General features: G+C 38.9%; 1 protein-coding gene and 1 long non-coding RNA gene across 4 annotated transcripts in view; one reads left to right on the top strand and one right to left on the bottom strand.

The window, feature by feature from the left end:
• LOC121397580 overlaps positions 1-14,945 on the bottom strand; it is a 106,737-nt gene that overhangs the window by 64,192 nt on the left and 27,600 nt on the right. For both annotated transcript variants that reach the window (XR_005963772.1, XR_005963771.1), the window contains exon 2: positions 3,539-3,654. This is a non-coding gene — a long non-coding RNA (uncharacterized LOC121397580). The remainder of the gene's footprint in view (positions 1-3,538; positions 3,655-14,945) is intronic.
• nexmif.S (neurite extension and migration facto S homeolog) overlaps positions 1-14,945 on the top strand; it is a 310,163-nt gene that overhangs the window by 288,473 nt on the left and 6,745 nt on the right. For both annotated transcript variants that reach the window (XM_041574515.1, XM_041574514.1), the window contains one exon: positions 13,407-13,531. In XM_041574515.1, the coding sequence (XP_041430449.1) occupies positions 13,456-13,531 (76 nt within the window). In that variant the 5' untranslated portion in view covers positions 13,407-13,455. The remainder of the gene's footprint in view (positions 1-13,406; positions 13,532-14,945) is intronic.

Here is a 14,945-nt window from a genome sequence, read left to right as displayed (position 1 = left end):
ATGCGCAGTAGCGCATCCCACGGACACAGGGACTGGACGCAGAGACATTTCAACTTTATTATATAGGATTATATAGGATATAGGGGGTACAGGAGAGAATATTAACAGTTTCCATGAGCCAAAGCAGGAAATGAGTGACAGCTGCGGAGCTTCCGGGAAAGTCCAAACAGTCAGAGGGAGAGCCGGGTGGCACCATGGCTGTCTCAGAAGCTCAACTCAAGAAAATGCTCGGAAAGGTAAATTCTAATTTCTTCTGTTACCGACTGCGCCTCTAAAATACATTCAGTAGCCTGTCCTTTGCCCACGTTACTACAGAGGCTCTCCCCAAACACCTTCTCCTTATCCCACTTGTGTATTAGTCTTTCCCCTGCGCCTCTATCAGCTGCCCGCCCCCTCCTCAACCTGCTGTTTCCTTCATATCCCCCTGTGTCTCCCCAAAACTCCTTATACCTGTACCCCCTCTTGTACTGTGTTCTCTTCTTCTGACCCCTGTTACACCCCAGTTCTCTTCACCCGTTACTGTGTCCCCCAATCCCCCGGTCCGTGGGGCACATGCACAGTAGCGCAATCCCACGGACACAGGGACTGGACGCAGAGACACTTCAACTTTATTATATAGGATTGGTTGTATGAGATGCTCTCCCTTTGATGTGCTGTACAGTAGGCAGAACTCTGTGCTCTATATGGCAATTCCTCCTGTGTACTGCAATTAATGCTGGATGCCAAGAAGGGGAGCCACAGGTGGGAGCAGAATTGACTAGTCCAGGACCTTACATAGCACTTCCAGGCCATGTAGAAATTAACAGAATAGAATTTTGGTTAATAATCGGTGAGAGTTTTTTGGCCAAAAAGAAAATAAATACCCATTTTTAGTTTCAAAGGGATTGTGCCATATACAATTGCATTTACACTCATTTCCTTACTTAAGCCATGCAAAAACAATGTAATCTGCAACTTGTTTACTGGCTTAAACAATGTTGGAATGTCAAAAACCATGAATATTTTATGAAGTCTTAGATAAGTATTAATAAGCCATTCAAAAATCACTAAATTTGTTTCAGATTTAAAACCAAAGTTGTGACAATTAGCACTGGGCAAAACTGTGCCTGGACAAAACTGTGCCTGGACCATAAATACTACCAGTGACAACCTGTTCTATCTGCAGGTGGCTGAGAAATGCCGATAGATCATTGGCTGCCATGGATTACTGATAAATCGGCGTTGTTACATTTATATATCAAATAAATTCCATGCCTGCTTGTCTGCACCTTGGAGGCAAATCTTTTCCCTGTACTCATATTTCATATACAATGCAGAATATCCAGAATAAATAAAGCAATTGTCTCCTTTCTTTCTGAAATACTTAATTCTGTTCCTTCTGTCTCTTGCACCAGATTTTCACCCCCCCCCCACACACACTTTTATAAACACTTTCTCATTGACGGCCACTGTTCTCACTTTATTGAGCTTGCTCTTAACATCTTGTTGATAGCAGCACCAGCACCGAAGCACACATTCCTATAACTGCATATATTACGAGAGGGTCAGTGAACACACTGAGGAGCTGACACTTTGACAGGCCTAGACAAATGTTGTGGAAGGACATATGCATGTACCTTAGCTCCCCAGGGATCTGCAGGCTGCCTTCCAATACATAGTGTGACAATGGATTAGCTTTAAAGTAGAAAGCTCTTATTGCCTGCAGGGACACCATTTGCCTTCTTGGGAAGCCCTTTGTAATTAAATTGAGCATCTTCTTGCCTGTAAATCCTGCTTCTACTTAAGTCTGTGTGTGTCTTTACAGCTCAGCATATGCACATAGCACATTAGAACAGTGGTTCCCAAACCTGTGAGGCTGGCTTTCTGGTGGGGGGTTTGGAGTCATGGCAGGGGAAATCAGTTTGAAGGCCAGTATGGGTGAGATTTGGGTAGCATGGACATTTGTTCTTCTAGACACATGTGGAAGCCCAGTTTGAAGGTCAGCAAAGACAGCAATTGGGGTGCAAACATATTCCCCGTCCTAGATATGCTATAACCTTGTTATGAACTAAATGGGGCACTGATCAACAGGTTCAACAGACGCTGCTTTAGGGAGATAATCATGGACAATCAGTTATCAGGCTTATCCATATTTTACTTCCTATAAAATGAGAGCGAAAATAGTATTTAGGGGATTATGAACGCAACACAGGAAAAGACAGCCCCATTTCATAATCCACAGCAAACAATGACATGAAGCCATTATCAGATATGCTTTTATTATCCTTATTGCAGTTGACCATTAAATTCTAATTAGGTGATAGTGAAGTAATAAAAGTTATGGGTCAGGTATCCCCATAGCAACCAATTAGATGCTTGTTTTTAAATAGGTGACTAGCAAATGCTCCCTGTTGATTATTAGCAATACAGCAAACAAAAATGATTAATTTAACTGACCAATGCGCTTTTTCTCTCCAGTAATTATATTGGATAATCCTTCATCTGTTGCATTTATTATCAACTCGATCAATTTTTTTCTTTGAGGAAGACATCATGACTTGACCCAGAAAGCCTTAAAAAAGGTATTACTGTAATATTGGAAGTTTAGTCCTGGGTCAGTCCAACCCTTTAAAAAACATAAATATATAGAAGTAATGAAAATAGAATAAACCCAGCCTTAGTTAACTGGATATGGGATCGATTTATATTTGCTTATGTCCAGATCTCAAATTGGAAGTCAGCATTTTACTGGCTAATAGGCATGTGGACTTGGCCATTGAAAATGTGAAAGCACATTAGTGAGGCATATAGCCAGTAGATATTGAATTTTGCTGAGTACAGTAGAGCCCCCATTTCACCTTTTTTCAGGGGACCAGAAAAAATGGTGTAAAATCCAGGAAAATGTGAAACCAGGGAAATGTATTATGCATAATATATAGGTGGGACCAGAAAACAACAATGTAAAATGAGGTAAAACTTTAAATCAGGGGATGTAAAATTGAGGTTTTCACAGTATTTATATCTTGGTAAAATCAGGCAAGCATTACTTACTATTTAAATGGAATTTATGGATGATAGTAAATGTAACCATTAAGGTTACAGCCTCCTTCTTGATGAATAAATAACCTGTATGTACATAATTACGCAGCTCTTTTTGTTTTACTTACTATTTAAGTACCATACAAGTAAATTATTTTTCTAAATGAAATGGCAAATATTTAGTACAATTGGCCTTAGGTTACCTACAATGCAATATTTCCCCCCAGAATTCCAGTGTGAATTAGGTACACATTTTCATGCCAGGATTTGGAGGCATGAAACGAGCATTATGTAGCAGGAACTATTTAAATGTAACTAGCCATTTATTATCTATACTGTATATAGGTATACAGTATACTGTATTAAGGTACTGTATAAAGGTAAGTGAGAAAAGGTAACTTATTAACCTTTATCAAGACAGGGCACATTTTGAGTTCACATGAGTAGGTTATTGGCCTAAATAACACAGTATTTATAAGCAATAAGTGTCTGTTTAAAGTCATGTACAATGTGGTCTTACAATTTCATACAGGTCTCAGGAACTTGATGTGATTTCAGGCAAATCCAACCTGTGCTCCTTTCATAGCTTCATCTGTAGCTGCGAGTAGTCTCCATTTCTCAGCTGTCACTTGGTGCCTATGAGGAACACGGAAAACACATGTTGCACATGACTGCGTTATGATTTTATGTGTGATTAGCTGGTGGTGGGTTATTGCTAGACTTTAACAGAGGTGATTTACTTAGGTCTGTTTAGAAGATTAAGACACAGTTTTTTAAAAAGACATCATAACCTTAATTATGGGTTACTCATTTATGAATATAATCTACTGAAAACTGCTTGGTAATCAAATATTAATGCACCATGGACTTTTTGTATTATTATCATTATTATTTTTTATTTATATACTGCTATTCTATAGCACTGTACAGAGACTGATCATGCAAATCAGTCCCTGCCTCAGTGGAATTTACATTTTAAGTCCAAATTGCAGTCACACTTATTATGGTCAGTTTTATCAGGAGTCAATTAACTTACCTGTATGTTTTGGGGATTGAAGTACAAAGAGGAAATCCATACAGACATGGGGAGAACATGCAAACTCCTTGTTGCCGTTATGGTGCCTATAGTTGGAATCAGAAAAGGCTGAAGAAAAGTATCCATGGCAGGGGCCTACGATGGTCTGGGCCAACTTAGAGACCTTCTATTACTCTGACAGCACAATATAACCCAGCTTCAAGATGACTAATCTTATTTTTGTTGGGGCTGCATTTTTCATTATTACATTGTAGTAATGTGTGTGTGTGTGTGTGTAGGCCATTAAGGCATGTTTGCCATTAGCAATTAATCTACTTGAAACTTCTTTAAAGTGACATATATTTCATTTTTTTCACACTTTTAATAAGTCTATTATTGTACCAGTTAAATTAGTAATAAAAACAAGGAAAAGTTAGGAAGCTTCTCATATGGAATTGTTCAAAACACACAGCTTGGCAATCAAGGTTATTATCACTGATTATATCACCTTAGAATCACAGAAAGAACATAGGTCCTAGAGAACACCACCATATTATTCTGTCATAAAAATATCCTGGCTAACTGATGGGTTGAAATTACCTTAATATTAGTCAGAAAGAAAGAGAAGGTACTGTAGGAGAGGATGCAGCTCAGGACTGTTATGTTTTGTATTACCATCCAGAGCCTTCATATGCCTTGATGACTCTAAATGAAATAGCACACACACACATTATATTGCAATGATTACTAGCATTACCATTACAATTTGTCCTAGAGTAGAGCTGGAAATGTAATAGCAGGTTAGAACTGTGTCCCTTACATGTTGACCACTAACAGTTCTATTTAGCTCTATTTAGCTTAACAAGCTCATTATTCTCCCTAAAAAAGTTCAATTATCTTAATACACCTATGTCTGGAAATTAATCAATATCATACCTTATGCTTCCACCATTGTTTGAGTGGGACTTCTTGATTCACCAGAGAACTTGACTCCAGGGCCCACTCTCACAATAATTAGATGTATATAATGATAAATATTATAGAGGGTATGTACCCGTATGCCCTGTTTTTGACCAGCCCTCAGTTTAGTATCTCAACAGCTGCCCAGAGCCCACTGAGCAGGTGCAGTGTCACTGACATTCCTAACAAAGTCCAAGTTGATCAGCTTCTTTGCACAAATTGAAGGTCTATATCATTACTGTTATAGAGATGCCAAATCTTTAGGCTGATGCAGTAAGTTCAGCATATAAAATCTGGCAATTGTAGCCATATTCGTTTTTAGGGTGCAGTACTCCTTTAAGTCCTTGCCTTTATTCACAGCATGGCAGTGGTCTTTGTTTAACAGCTGCAATGCTACCACCAAAAGATGAACGTTAAAAGGCACCCAAAGGTATATTATAATAAACTCCTTTAGCAGCTAGGCTTGAAATGTATGCCATGAGCATCAGTTGCTGCTGAGACAACACACGATTTCTCATGAGAGTGTATACAAAGGATGCCTTTGTAAGGGTTTATCTGTGTTGATACCTCAATGGCATAACAGAACCATTGCATACCACATTTTGGCACTCAGTAACTCATGGCCTCATTATTAGCTGTAGCTTATTGGGGTGCACACAACAGAGTACAGTAAAACAAATACCACTCACTTCATACTGTCACTGTTCATCTTTATACCCATTTATTTGTATTTACAAATTGAAAATCATTTTTTTAATTTAAATTGTCTGAACGGCAAAATAATAGCACAAAAGATATCCTTTAATATCTATCCGCCGTATATAAAGCGTAATTAAAGAGATATGCATTAGCACTACTCCAACCAATCAGTGGCAGATGATTCTTTTTTGTTATGCAAATTATTCTGTGTATAGTCGAATCCCTTGGACTGCTTCTTTTCTGAATTACCACATCGCAGGGACACTTTGCCAAGAGCTCCCTCTAAAGGTCAAGAGAGAACAATGACTAACAGCAGGTTTTCCCTGGCACGTTAATGGTGGGGGGAGTTGGGGCTGCAGGTCAACCTGCTATCAGAAAAATTGTAAATGGCAAGCCTGTTTAGTTTTAAGAGACAAGAAAAGTAAATGATGTAGTGCAAGTGTAGGGAATGGGTTAATTCTTCCTTGCTCAACTTAAATGAGAAATGAATCATTTCATCAGCTTCAGATGTACTATATATATTTCTATTTTTCCCCCTCTTTGCAAATCTCAATAAATCTCAATTTAACAGCACTGCTTGAGTCTCTGTGTGACTGAGCTGACTCTCAGCAGAGCTTTGGAATCTCTGTGCCTTGACTAGTGGAAGTAATAATCCAGCCGGCTTCTTCTGACCCGATCATCTCATTTGTCATGACTGCTCAATCTGCCTGGGCTCATTACTCGTGTAATAGCTGTACGCGGGCAGTGTTCCACCTTCCTCTGCAACTTGCTTGTGAGTAGGAGGGATCAAATTACCCCTGCCCGACGCCTATATAGGGACACATGATGCACCAAGAGCAGTGGGTTCATAATGCCATCATGTATTTATATGCAGGACCAGCTTGTTTGTTATATATCTCATCAATCACAGTGAGAACTTTTAGTAAGTTATTATTCAATCTGTGAAGTAGATTTTTATACTTAGCCTTCTCAAAGACTTCCTTAATGGATAAGGTAACTGAGTAGTATGCCTACCTATTTACCTGTAAACTGGCAAAAAAACTTTGTACCTATCCCTAAACCGTCTTTTTGGAATATATGCTTTCAGATGTTTTAATACAGAACACACTGATTAGTTACCTATAGATGGAGCAAACTTTGTGACATTACACCATGTGGCAGGAACATGTCCAGAACATGTCAAAGTATTTTCTTCAATGGAAACGAAGTGTCATAATGATGTATTCAAATGGAATTATGTGTTAGCCCATACAAAATGTCTATATAGAGTTTGCTCCATCTGTGGAGGTTTTGGTTGGTCCATCTAACAGTGACAAAAGAACTTGGGTAATAAAAGAAACGCTGGAAGACCATTAAGTCAAGCCCATCATATTCCCACATATAAAGTGGATTGTGGCTTAAAATGTCATTTGTTAATATGGGAACTGTACGTTTTGCTGTTTAGCATAAAAGCTGGAGGTTTGCAGGTCAAATTGTGGCATTCATGGCATATATATATAAAGAATCCGACCTGGTGCACTCCACAATAAAATGGTTAAATGCCTTGGTGCTGGTAAAATGTACATATATTCAGTGAAAAAAACCGCACTCACAGGGCTTTGTATGAAAAAAAAGCCACAACTAGCCCGAAACGTTGAGGAATAAAATCACAGCCCTTGTGGCTTTTTTTTCATACAAAGCCGTGTGAGTGCGGTCTTTTTTCACTGAATATATATATATATATATATATATATATATATATATATATATATATTATATATATATATATATATATATATATATATATATATTGGAAATAATATATATACTATATATATCTTTTTCTATGTTTTGTAGAATGGAAAAAACTATTCTCAATTGAATTTAATTCCTTTTGGCATTAAGCAAAGACAGGCAGTGCTGTTCCAGAAATGAGATTATATATGTGCTCCTTTTCATATCTCCACTCTGCAGTTCATGTGCAGTGGTTGAGCAAGCATAAAAAGTGACAGATAGGATGATCTGTTAATGGCATTATCAAATGCACATAACTGTGAAGGAACCCCCAGTCATTCTGTGGCTTTCAGGATGGCCATGCTTCTTCCTTATGCATTACAGTTTAACCATTAAAGGGGAAATGTGTTCATTCTCTGGTTTTCAACCAGCCAGAAATAATGCTATGTAATAGATCAGAGGAATTTTAAGGAGTATCTGTCCACAGCGGGGCCCAGAGCCAGGCCATGTCGATGACTGGGCGTCCATTGTGCACATAATCGCTTGTACGCATGAGCGAGTACATGCTCGTGCGCCTGCACAAATTGATGTGCTGTGGCGAAATGATGTACAAGTACAGAGCAGAGAGGGGACTGGAGCAGAGTGGGGACCGGACTAGGGTAACAGGCAAAGAAAGCATGTGCCTGGCGCTCCCCGTCCAGCTTTGCACCCTAGGCATGTGCCTACTCTGTCTGCCTATAGTTTCGACCCCGGTGGGGCCTAGAGCATTTTATTAGTGCACTTTTTATAGACAGGTTCTCTTGCACCTCCAGAGAATCTGATGTGACACATAATACATGGCATGTAATCGGGCAATCAGAGTTAAAATTTATCAAATCATTTTCTCTAGTAGACCCAAAAAAGGGTAATGAAATAAAGGTTAAGAGTAAATGGAGAGGATTTTAGGTGCCGGGTGAGATGCATTGTGGTCTAAAATTTCCTCATTTTTAATTTGGATCTAGACTCAGATTCCAAATAGGCCCTGGCAGATTTAGTTGCCACCTTGCCGGTATTTTACCAAGCCTTGCTGGTAAAACACCTGCTAAGGCCAGAGCTGGTATTTCATTTCATATCATATTTACTGGGAATATACTTGTTGAAAGGGGTCCTGTCACCCAAAAAAATGATTGCCAATCCTATTTTATCATGTTAGTTAAGCAAAATGAACTTCAATTACACTGTATAAATTATTTGAATCTTGTTTGAATTATGAATTATTTGAATTCATAATTATAGCAAGCAGACAGGAGCCATTTTGTGGACACTGTTATTAAGGCAGGCCTTGCATCATCTCAGAATCTTGTTGGTGCACAAGAATCTTAAATGAAAGTAATTGATTGCCCCACCTCTATGCCTGAGGCATAGAGGTGGGGCAGGCAATATCTGATTGACAGCTGAGATTTTTAAATGAGTTTAAAACAGCTATGAATGCTTTAATAAAAAAAAGAATTTGCATTTAATGTTTAATTTGAAATGGACTTTTATTATACAGCTTTTTATGTCTGTGTGACAGGTCCACTTTAAGTTTGTTATACCCTTTAGTTGTACCCAAAGCTGCCCCACTCTTATCCCTTCTCTTCATACAGAATCAGCCCAGACCTGCCTATTGCATCACCACCACATCAAGTCATCGTCCCACCACTTTACAACCTTGCCTTTCTCCTTTAAGTCACCGCCTGCCCACCACATCCCAGATAGTAAGTCATTTTTTTTAAAAGGTAACAACCCTAATTAAGGTGCATAGAGGTCCAAACAGCCCCCATAGGTCCACAAAATAGTGCCTGTCTATGGCATTTTACAGCTGCCCCTCTGTGATTTGTCAGAACCTACAGATTACCAGTTCAGGTCTGGTATGGAGTTATTAAAACCCAAGCCACCTCTGAACCCCCTACTACCACTAACAGTCATTTTCTTACCACTGTCCCTTACTGGATAGATGTGGAAATGTAGAGTGATGTAGGAATGTAGAAATCTATATTTTCTAGCTACTTTTTCTGATTACAAGACAAGCAACCAGTCAGGGTTCTCTTTATAGGATGCTGCTCTCTCATAGTTGCACATGGCAGTGAACATGGCACAAGCGCTTGTTCCACAATATGGAGGCTAGTCTCAGATTTCTGTGCCAAAGGTGTATGCTTTTCTTAATTTCTATTAAATTCTCTTTTACTGCATTACTAGAAATTTTATAATATGTGCTGGTCTAATTGTGCTCAGGCATAATGCAAATGTATTTATTATATTTATTATTCAACCCTCAGTAAATGCCAGTGGTCTGGAGGAATGTTGGGAAAGTGTCATTTTTGCATAGTTCCAAGCTTGGCAAGCAGTGCGGTTGTTTTAGTGTGTCCCAAGCGGAATATTGTGGGCAGCAGTAAAACATCTGAAGTCTGTTGCTCTAACCGCAGGGATATCTTCAAGGATAGAAAAAAAATTTCACCAAAGAAGAAAGCCTGGTGCCAGCTGGTATAGTTCAGCATGTCTCAGCCAACTCTGATCTACAAACCCACCTGCTGTCTGCTGCAGCAGGGTTCTCTTTAGCACAGCCAGCTTATCATGATAGATTGTACTTGGCTCTGAGAATGGCAGCTTGGTGCTACCTTCAAGCCCTCGGTTACACGCTGCAGGCAAGAGGCAAGGCTGCACACTAATGGGAAATGTAGCGACTAAAAAACAACGCTGACCCTTTGCCTTGTCACTATGTAAATATCGCTCCTTTTAGTTAACTGAAAGTGGATTTGTTGGAAAGGCTGCAAAGGTCCAGGCCTGGGTGGGGGGTAGTTATTTAAGGGTGGGGAGGCAGATGAATGAGCTGTAGGAAAAATACTATTCAGCAATGTGTGCTCATATACTGTAAATGCACTGGAGGATTAGGAAGCATTATAAAATCTTTTGTAGTGATTTATTTTGCTCTGCTGCGACGAGGAAGGGGTTAGGGGGCATGGTTCATAGCTCCAACTTGCAATGTGTGTAGGCACATCATAGGAGGCAGCATAAGCAAAGTGGCAGCATTTAAAGTTATATTAAGCCCTGGTTTTCTGACTTTGGTTTAAGACTGTTTGGGAGGACCGAGCTTTGTTGATATGCCTTAGTTCTTAATAAGGTTACACATATAGGAAACTATTGGTGTATCAGTTATTCAGCCATGGTTCCAAGAATATCTATATTGGAGACAAAAGTGTTCAACTCTAAGGGGCATATTTATCAAAGAGTGAAATTCCGCCACTCGTTTCTATGGGATTTTTAAAAGAGTATTTATCAATGAGTGAAAGTGAAAGTTCACCCTTTTCTATGGGATTTTTAAAAGAGTATTTATCAATGGGTGAAAGTGAAAGTTCATCCTGTGATAAATACTCCTTTAAAAATCCCATAGAAATGAATGGAGAGTGGCGGAATTTCACTCTAGTGGACTGTGGTGATCTCTAACTTCACTCTTTGATAAATATACCCTAAATCTCATCCTAGCTGAACTTTCAAGTGAATGTAGAAGAGCATATAGGCTTTATCCCCAAATATGACCCTAAATGGTCTTCTGGCTGAATCACTGCTTCAAACCATCCCCCAGAATTTCAGAACCACTGCATTAAAGATGCCACATTAGGAGTCATTTACTGAGACCCATTCAAGGTGCAAAAGCTTCCAGAACTGATGATTCTGTTTGAGATTTGTCCCAAACCTATGGACATCTGGAGAGCACAATTGTTTTGTTTCCAGATTAGAATGCAGCCAAATATATTATTGGAAATCATTGGGTCAAAAAACTATGCATTTGGTGTATGCCTGTTTATAAACTACATTGCACGTAAGTGCTGTGTGTGCCATCAGGTTTTTGCATCCAGACTGCTTTTTTTTAACCTGCCCCAGCTTTAAATATGTATGCATGTAGAAGATGCTTTAGCTATAGTGAAACATGATTTAGTTACTTTTCAGCCAATCAGCAGTTCTCTCTTGCAAGGAAAAAAACTTGATTGTTGGTAGAATGTAATAAGAATTTTAATGACAGGATATATGGGGCCCTTTAACCTATATGTGTATGTGTGCACAAGAAGTCAGTAGGCAGTTATTAATTTCTTTGTTATAGAAAGGTTGGAATAAATGTAACGGTGGTCATACAAAATACTGAATAAAAATAAGGTCTATTATCATATTATATTATGGTAAGTGAAGGTGCCTTTATAGAGGTGCAAACGTGGTATGGCCAAGGAATAAATGTTTTGTCTGTATTCTATACTGTTTTGCTTGCAGTCTAACATGTACAATAGACTATAATACTTAGCACTGGTTGGCTGTGTATGAATACACAATACAACACCGGCATCTTGCCCATGCACTTTGAATTGTGTTGAATATGTTTTTTATGTTTATCTGATTGTCAGCGCCACAAAGAAACAGCAGTAGCACAGTCTGTTCTGTGAGGCTGATTGCAAATCCAAGCACATTTCCATAATGACATTGGTTTGTCTAACGTGGTGGGGGTTGAGGGGCAGAGTAGAAGGGAAGGGACCCAGGCATGGTAGAAATGTCAGCTGAGGAGCTGTGGTAGAACAGAATGCAGAATGTCAGGCAAGATGCTTGCACTCTCTACATGGGCACACAGAGACTGTGTGTAGGGAGCAACAAGGTCTTACAATTTTATCTCCTGCTACAGTAACTCGCAATGCAGCCCCCAGAAATCACTCTCCAAATGTTCTCAGTTCTGTGCTGTGCATTCAGTAATACTGTGGGTCCCAGCAAGCAGTGGGGTAACTAGAAGTGATTGAATCTAAAAATTAAATCATAGAAGGTTGCCACTCCATGAACCTTGTTATGCCTCTGTCATGGAGCCACCAGGTAAACTGAAACTAGTAGGTATTCCCACAAATGGTATTCTTTCTATTCACTTTTTCTCTGCTGGTTTTTGCTCCGATTGTCTCACATTTCCAGGCTCCTTTCATTAAAGGTTTGCTTTTACCCTCTTGTGAGCCTGACAAATATGCTATGACATTTCCACAATTATCCATGATTAATGGATGTATTAAATCATTAACCACTATATGAAACAGAGATATAGCATAAAGCAGAGCTGTTTTCAGATTCCCTTGATGCCCTACAAACATCAGAGCCTTTTCAGATAAATAATAATAAGGTATGAGAACTAAATTTTAGGTACCTGCTTCTTAGGCAGTATTTGAGAAAGGGGCTTTTTGCCACAGCTGAAATTATGTGACAATGATGCACCCCTAGTAGAAACTTGAGTTTCAAGCCCATAGGTAATCCCATTTTAGAGCATTCTGATCCAGATGCACTGCAGCGGTTCTTCCCCTGTGGTCAATGGAAGAAACATGTAGGGGCCCATTGGTATTGTCATTTCATAGCAAGACATTTAATTGTTAACAGTGACAGATTCTTCCTATAACAAGATGAAGAGTAAAACAAGCACAACTTTAATTTCCTATCTCATGTTTTCATTTCATTACATCCATTTGGAACATTATGACAACTTATACATCAAAGTTACAGTGTACAAATGTGAAATGCTTTATGTAAAAAAGGAAAAAAGCAAGCAATTAATCACCATAGTGACTTTTCATTATTATGCCATTGGCTTCATCTTTGCTTATTGTGCATTTTCGTTCTGCTGTGCATATTTGTGCCAACCATTATATTGACCAGCATCTCTGTCAATGTTAGAGCATTAAGCAGCGGCTTTTTGTATACATGAGGTGGGGTAAGGACATGAGTTGGCACACCAGCCCCAAAAAGTCATGGTAGCCAAAAGAAGACTGATTAAATACTTAATCCAGCCCAGAGTATCTGCATGCTTTCCTGTTTAATATCATGCATGTCACGAGCAATGGTAGAATAAGTGTAACATCCTAAAAAGCTTTATCTTCTTTATTTAGTAGGATTTAGCTTCATGCAGATTGGCAGAATTGCTTTTTCCTTTAGCCTGGCCAAAGAATAAAGTGCTTTATTTATCTTGCAGGCTGGACACCCACAGTGAGCTGTGGAATGAGCACCACCACGATAAATTGATGGACAGCCAGGAAGAAAAAGACCCCGCTGCACATGGAGCCAGCACCCTTCTGATAAATGGGATAAGTGAAAATGGTAAAGGCACCTATCATTAGCCAGGGGATAGATTACATTTTTAATGTTTGTGTGTCTGGTACTAAAGTGACATAATTTTAATCATAAACTTGTATGTTAAAGGGGATCTAAACCAAAAACTTGCTCAACCAAACTTGACTCTAATTTAAACAGACATCCAGCATATTTTAGCATATTACAAAATGTTAGCACATGCTGGGTGCTGTATTCCAGAAACATTGCTTAACAAAATTTTAAACCCAGTGAAAGAAAGAGTACCCCCTCCAATGAGAACTCCACCTGATCTGTGTAAATCTTGCATCATGTTCTTTGTTCCTGGAGCTGGGAGCATTAAACACAATTTTTCTAGCACAGATTAACTAAACAGCAGTATGTCCTCCCTCCACATAATATTTATAATTTAAGTCCCATAATATCTTAAAGCTAAAAATGTGCCCAGTTATATCAGTATGTTAGTTATCATGTGTAAATCTAGCATCATGTTCTTTTTTCCTGGAGCTGGAAGCATTCAACACACTTTTTCTAGCACAGATCATCTAAACAGCAGTATGTCCAGTGGCAGAACTACCGGGGTAGCCAGGGGTAGCCAGGGCCCGCACCCCCTCAGGGCCCCCCGGCAGTTCACGCGCCGCTAATTCCCGGCCAGTTTCCTCCCTCCACATAATATTTACATTATAATATATCTCCCATAATATCATGAAGCTAAAAATGGGCCCAGTTATATCAGTATGTTAGTTAAGAGAAGACAAATGAAGGATTAGATTATATCTCATCATGGGCACTATGCTGTCAAATGACAAATGTGGACCAGGACACCCCCCCTAAAGGAATTTACTTCTACCTGCCTTGCCTTCCAGCTGCACCACCCTATAAAAGGTCCATTGCCCTTTTTACCAAATCATTACTTTCATTTACACAATGGTGTACATTTACCACATTGATTTAAAGCGGTGGTTCACCTTCAGGTTAACTTTAGTACTTTTAGTTAAGTTTAGCTAACTTAGTATATTATATAATGGCCTAATCTTAGCAATTTTTCACTTGCCTTAATTTTATTAATATATTTTTCCAATTATTTGCCTTCCTCTTCTGACTCTTTCCAGCTTTCCAATGGGGGCTACTCACCCCTACAGCCAATAACCTATTGCTATGTGAAGCTACAATTGCAATTATTACTTTTAATTACTTATTTTTTTTAAATTTAGGCCTAATCACATTCCAGTCTATCGTTTAAACCACTGCCTGGTTGCAGGGTTAAAACAGGCCATAGCAACCAGATGGCTGCAGAAATTCTAAACTGGAGTGCTACTTAACAAAAAGCTAAATAATCCAAAAACTGTGAATATTATAAAATGAAAATCAATTGCAAATTGTCTCAGCACTCTCTACATCATACTAAAAGTTAATTTAAAGG

This window comes from Xenopus laevis, chromosome 8S (assembly GCF_017654675.1).
Source record: "Xenopus laevis strain J_2021 chromosome 8S, Xenopus_laevis_v10.1, whole genome shotgun sequence".
NCBI classification, from domain to species: Eukaryota; Metazoa; Chordata; class Amphibia; order Anura; family Pipidae; genus Xenopus; species Xenopus laevis.
Note: the sequence above shows the minus strand (reverse complement) of the source record. Positions and strands in the feature narration are given on the sequence as shown.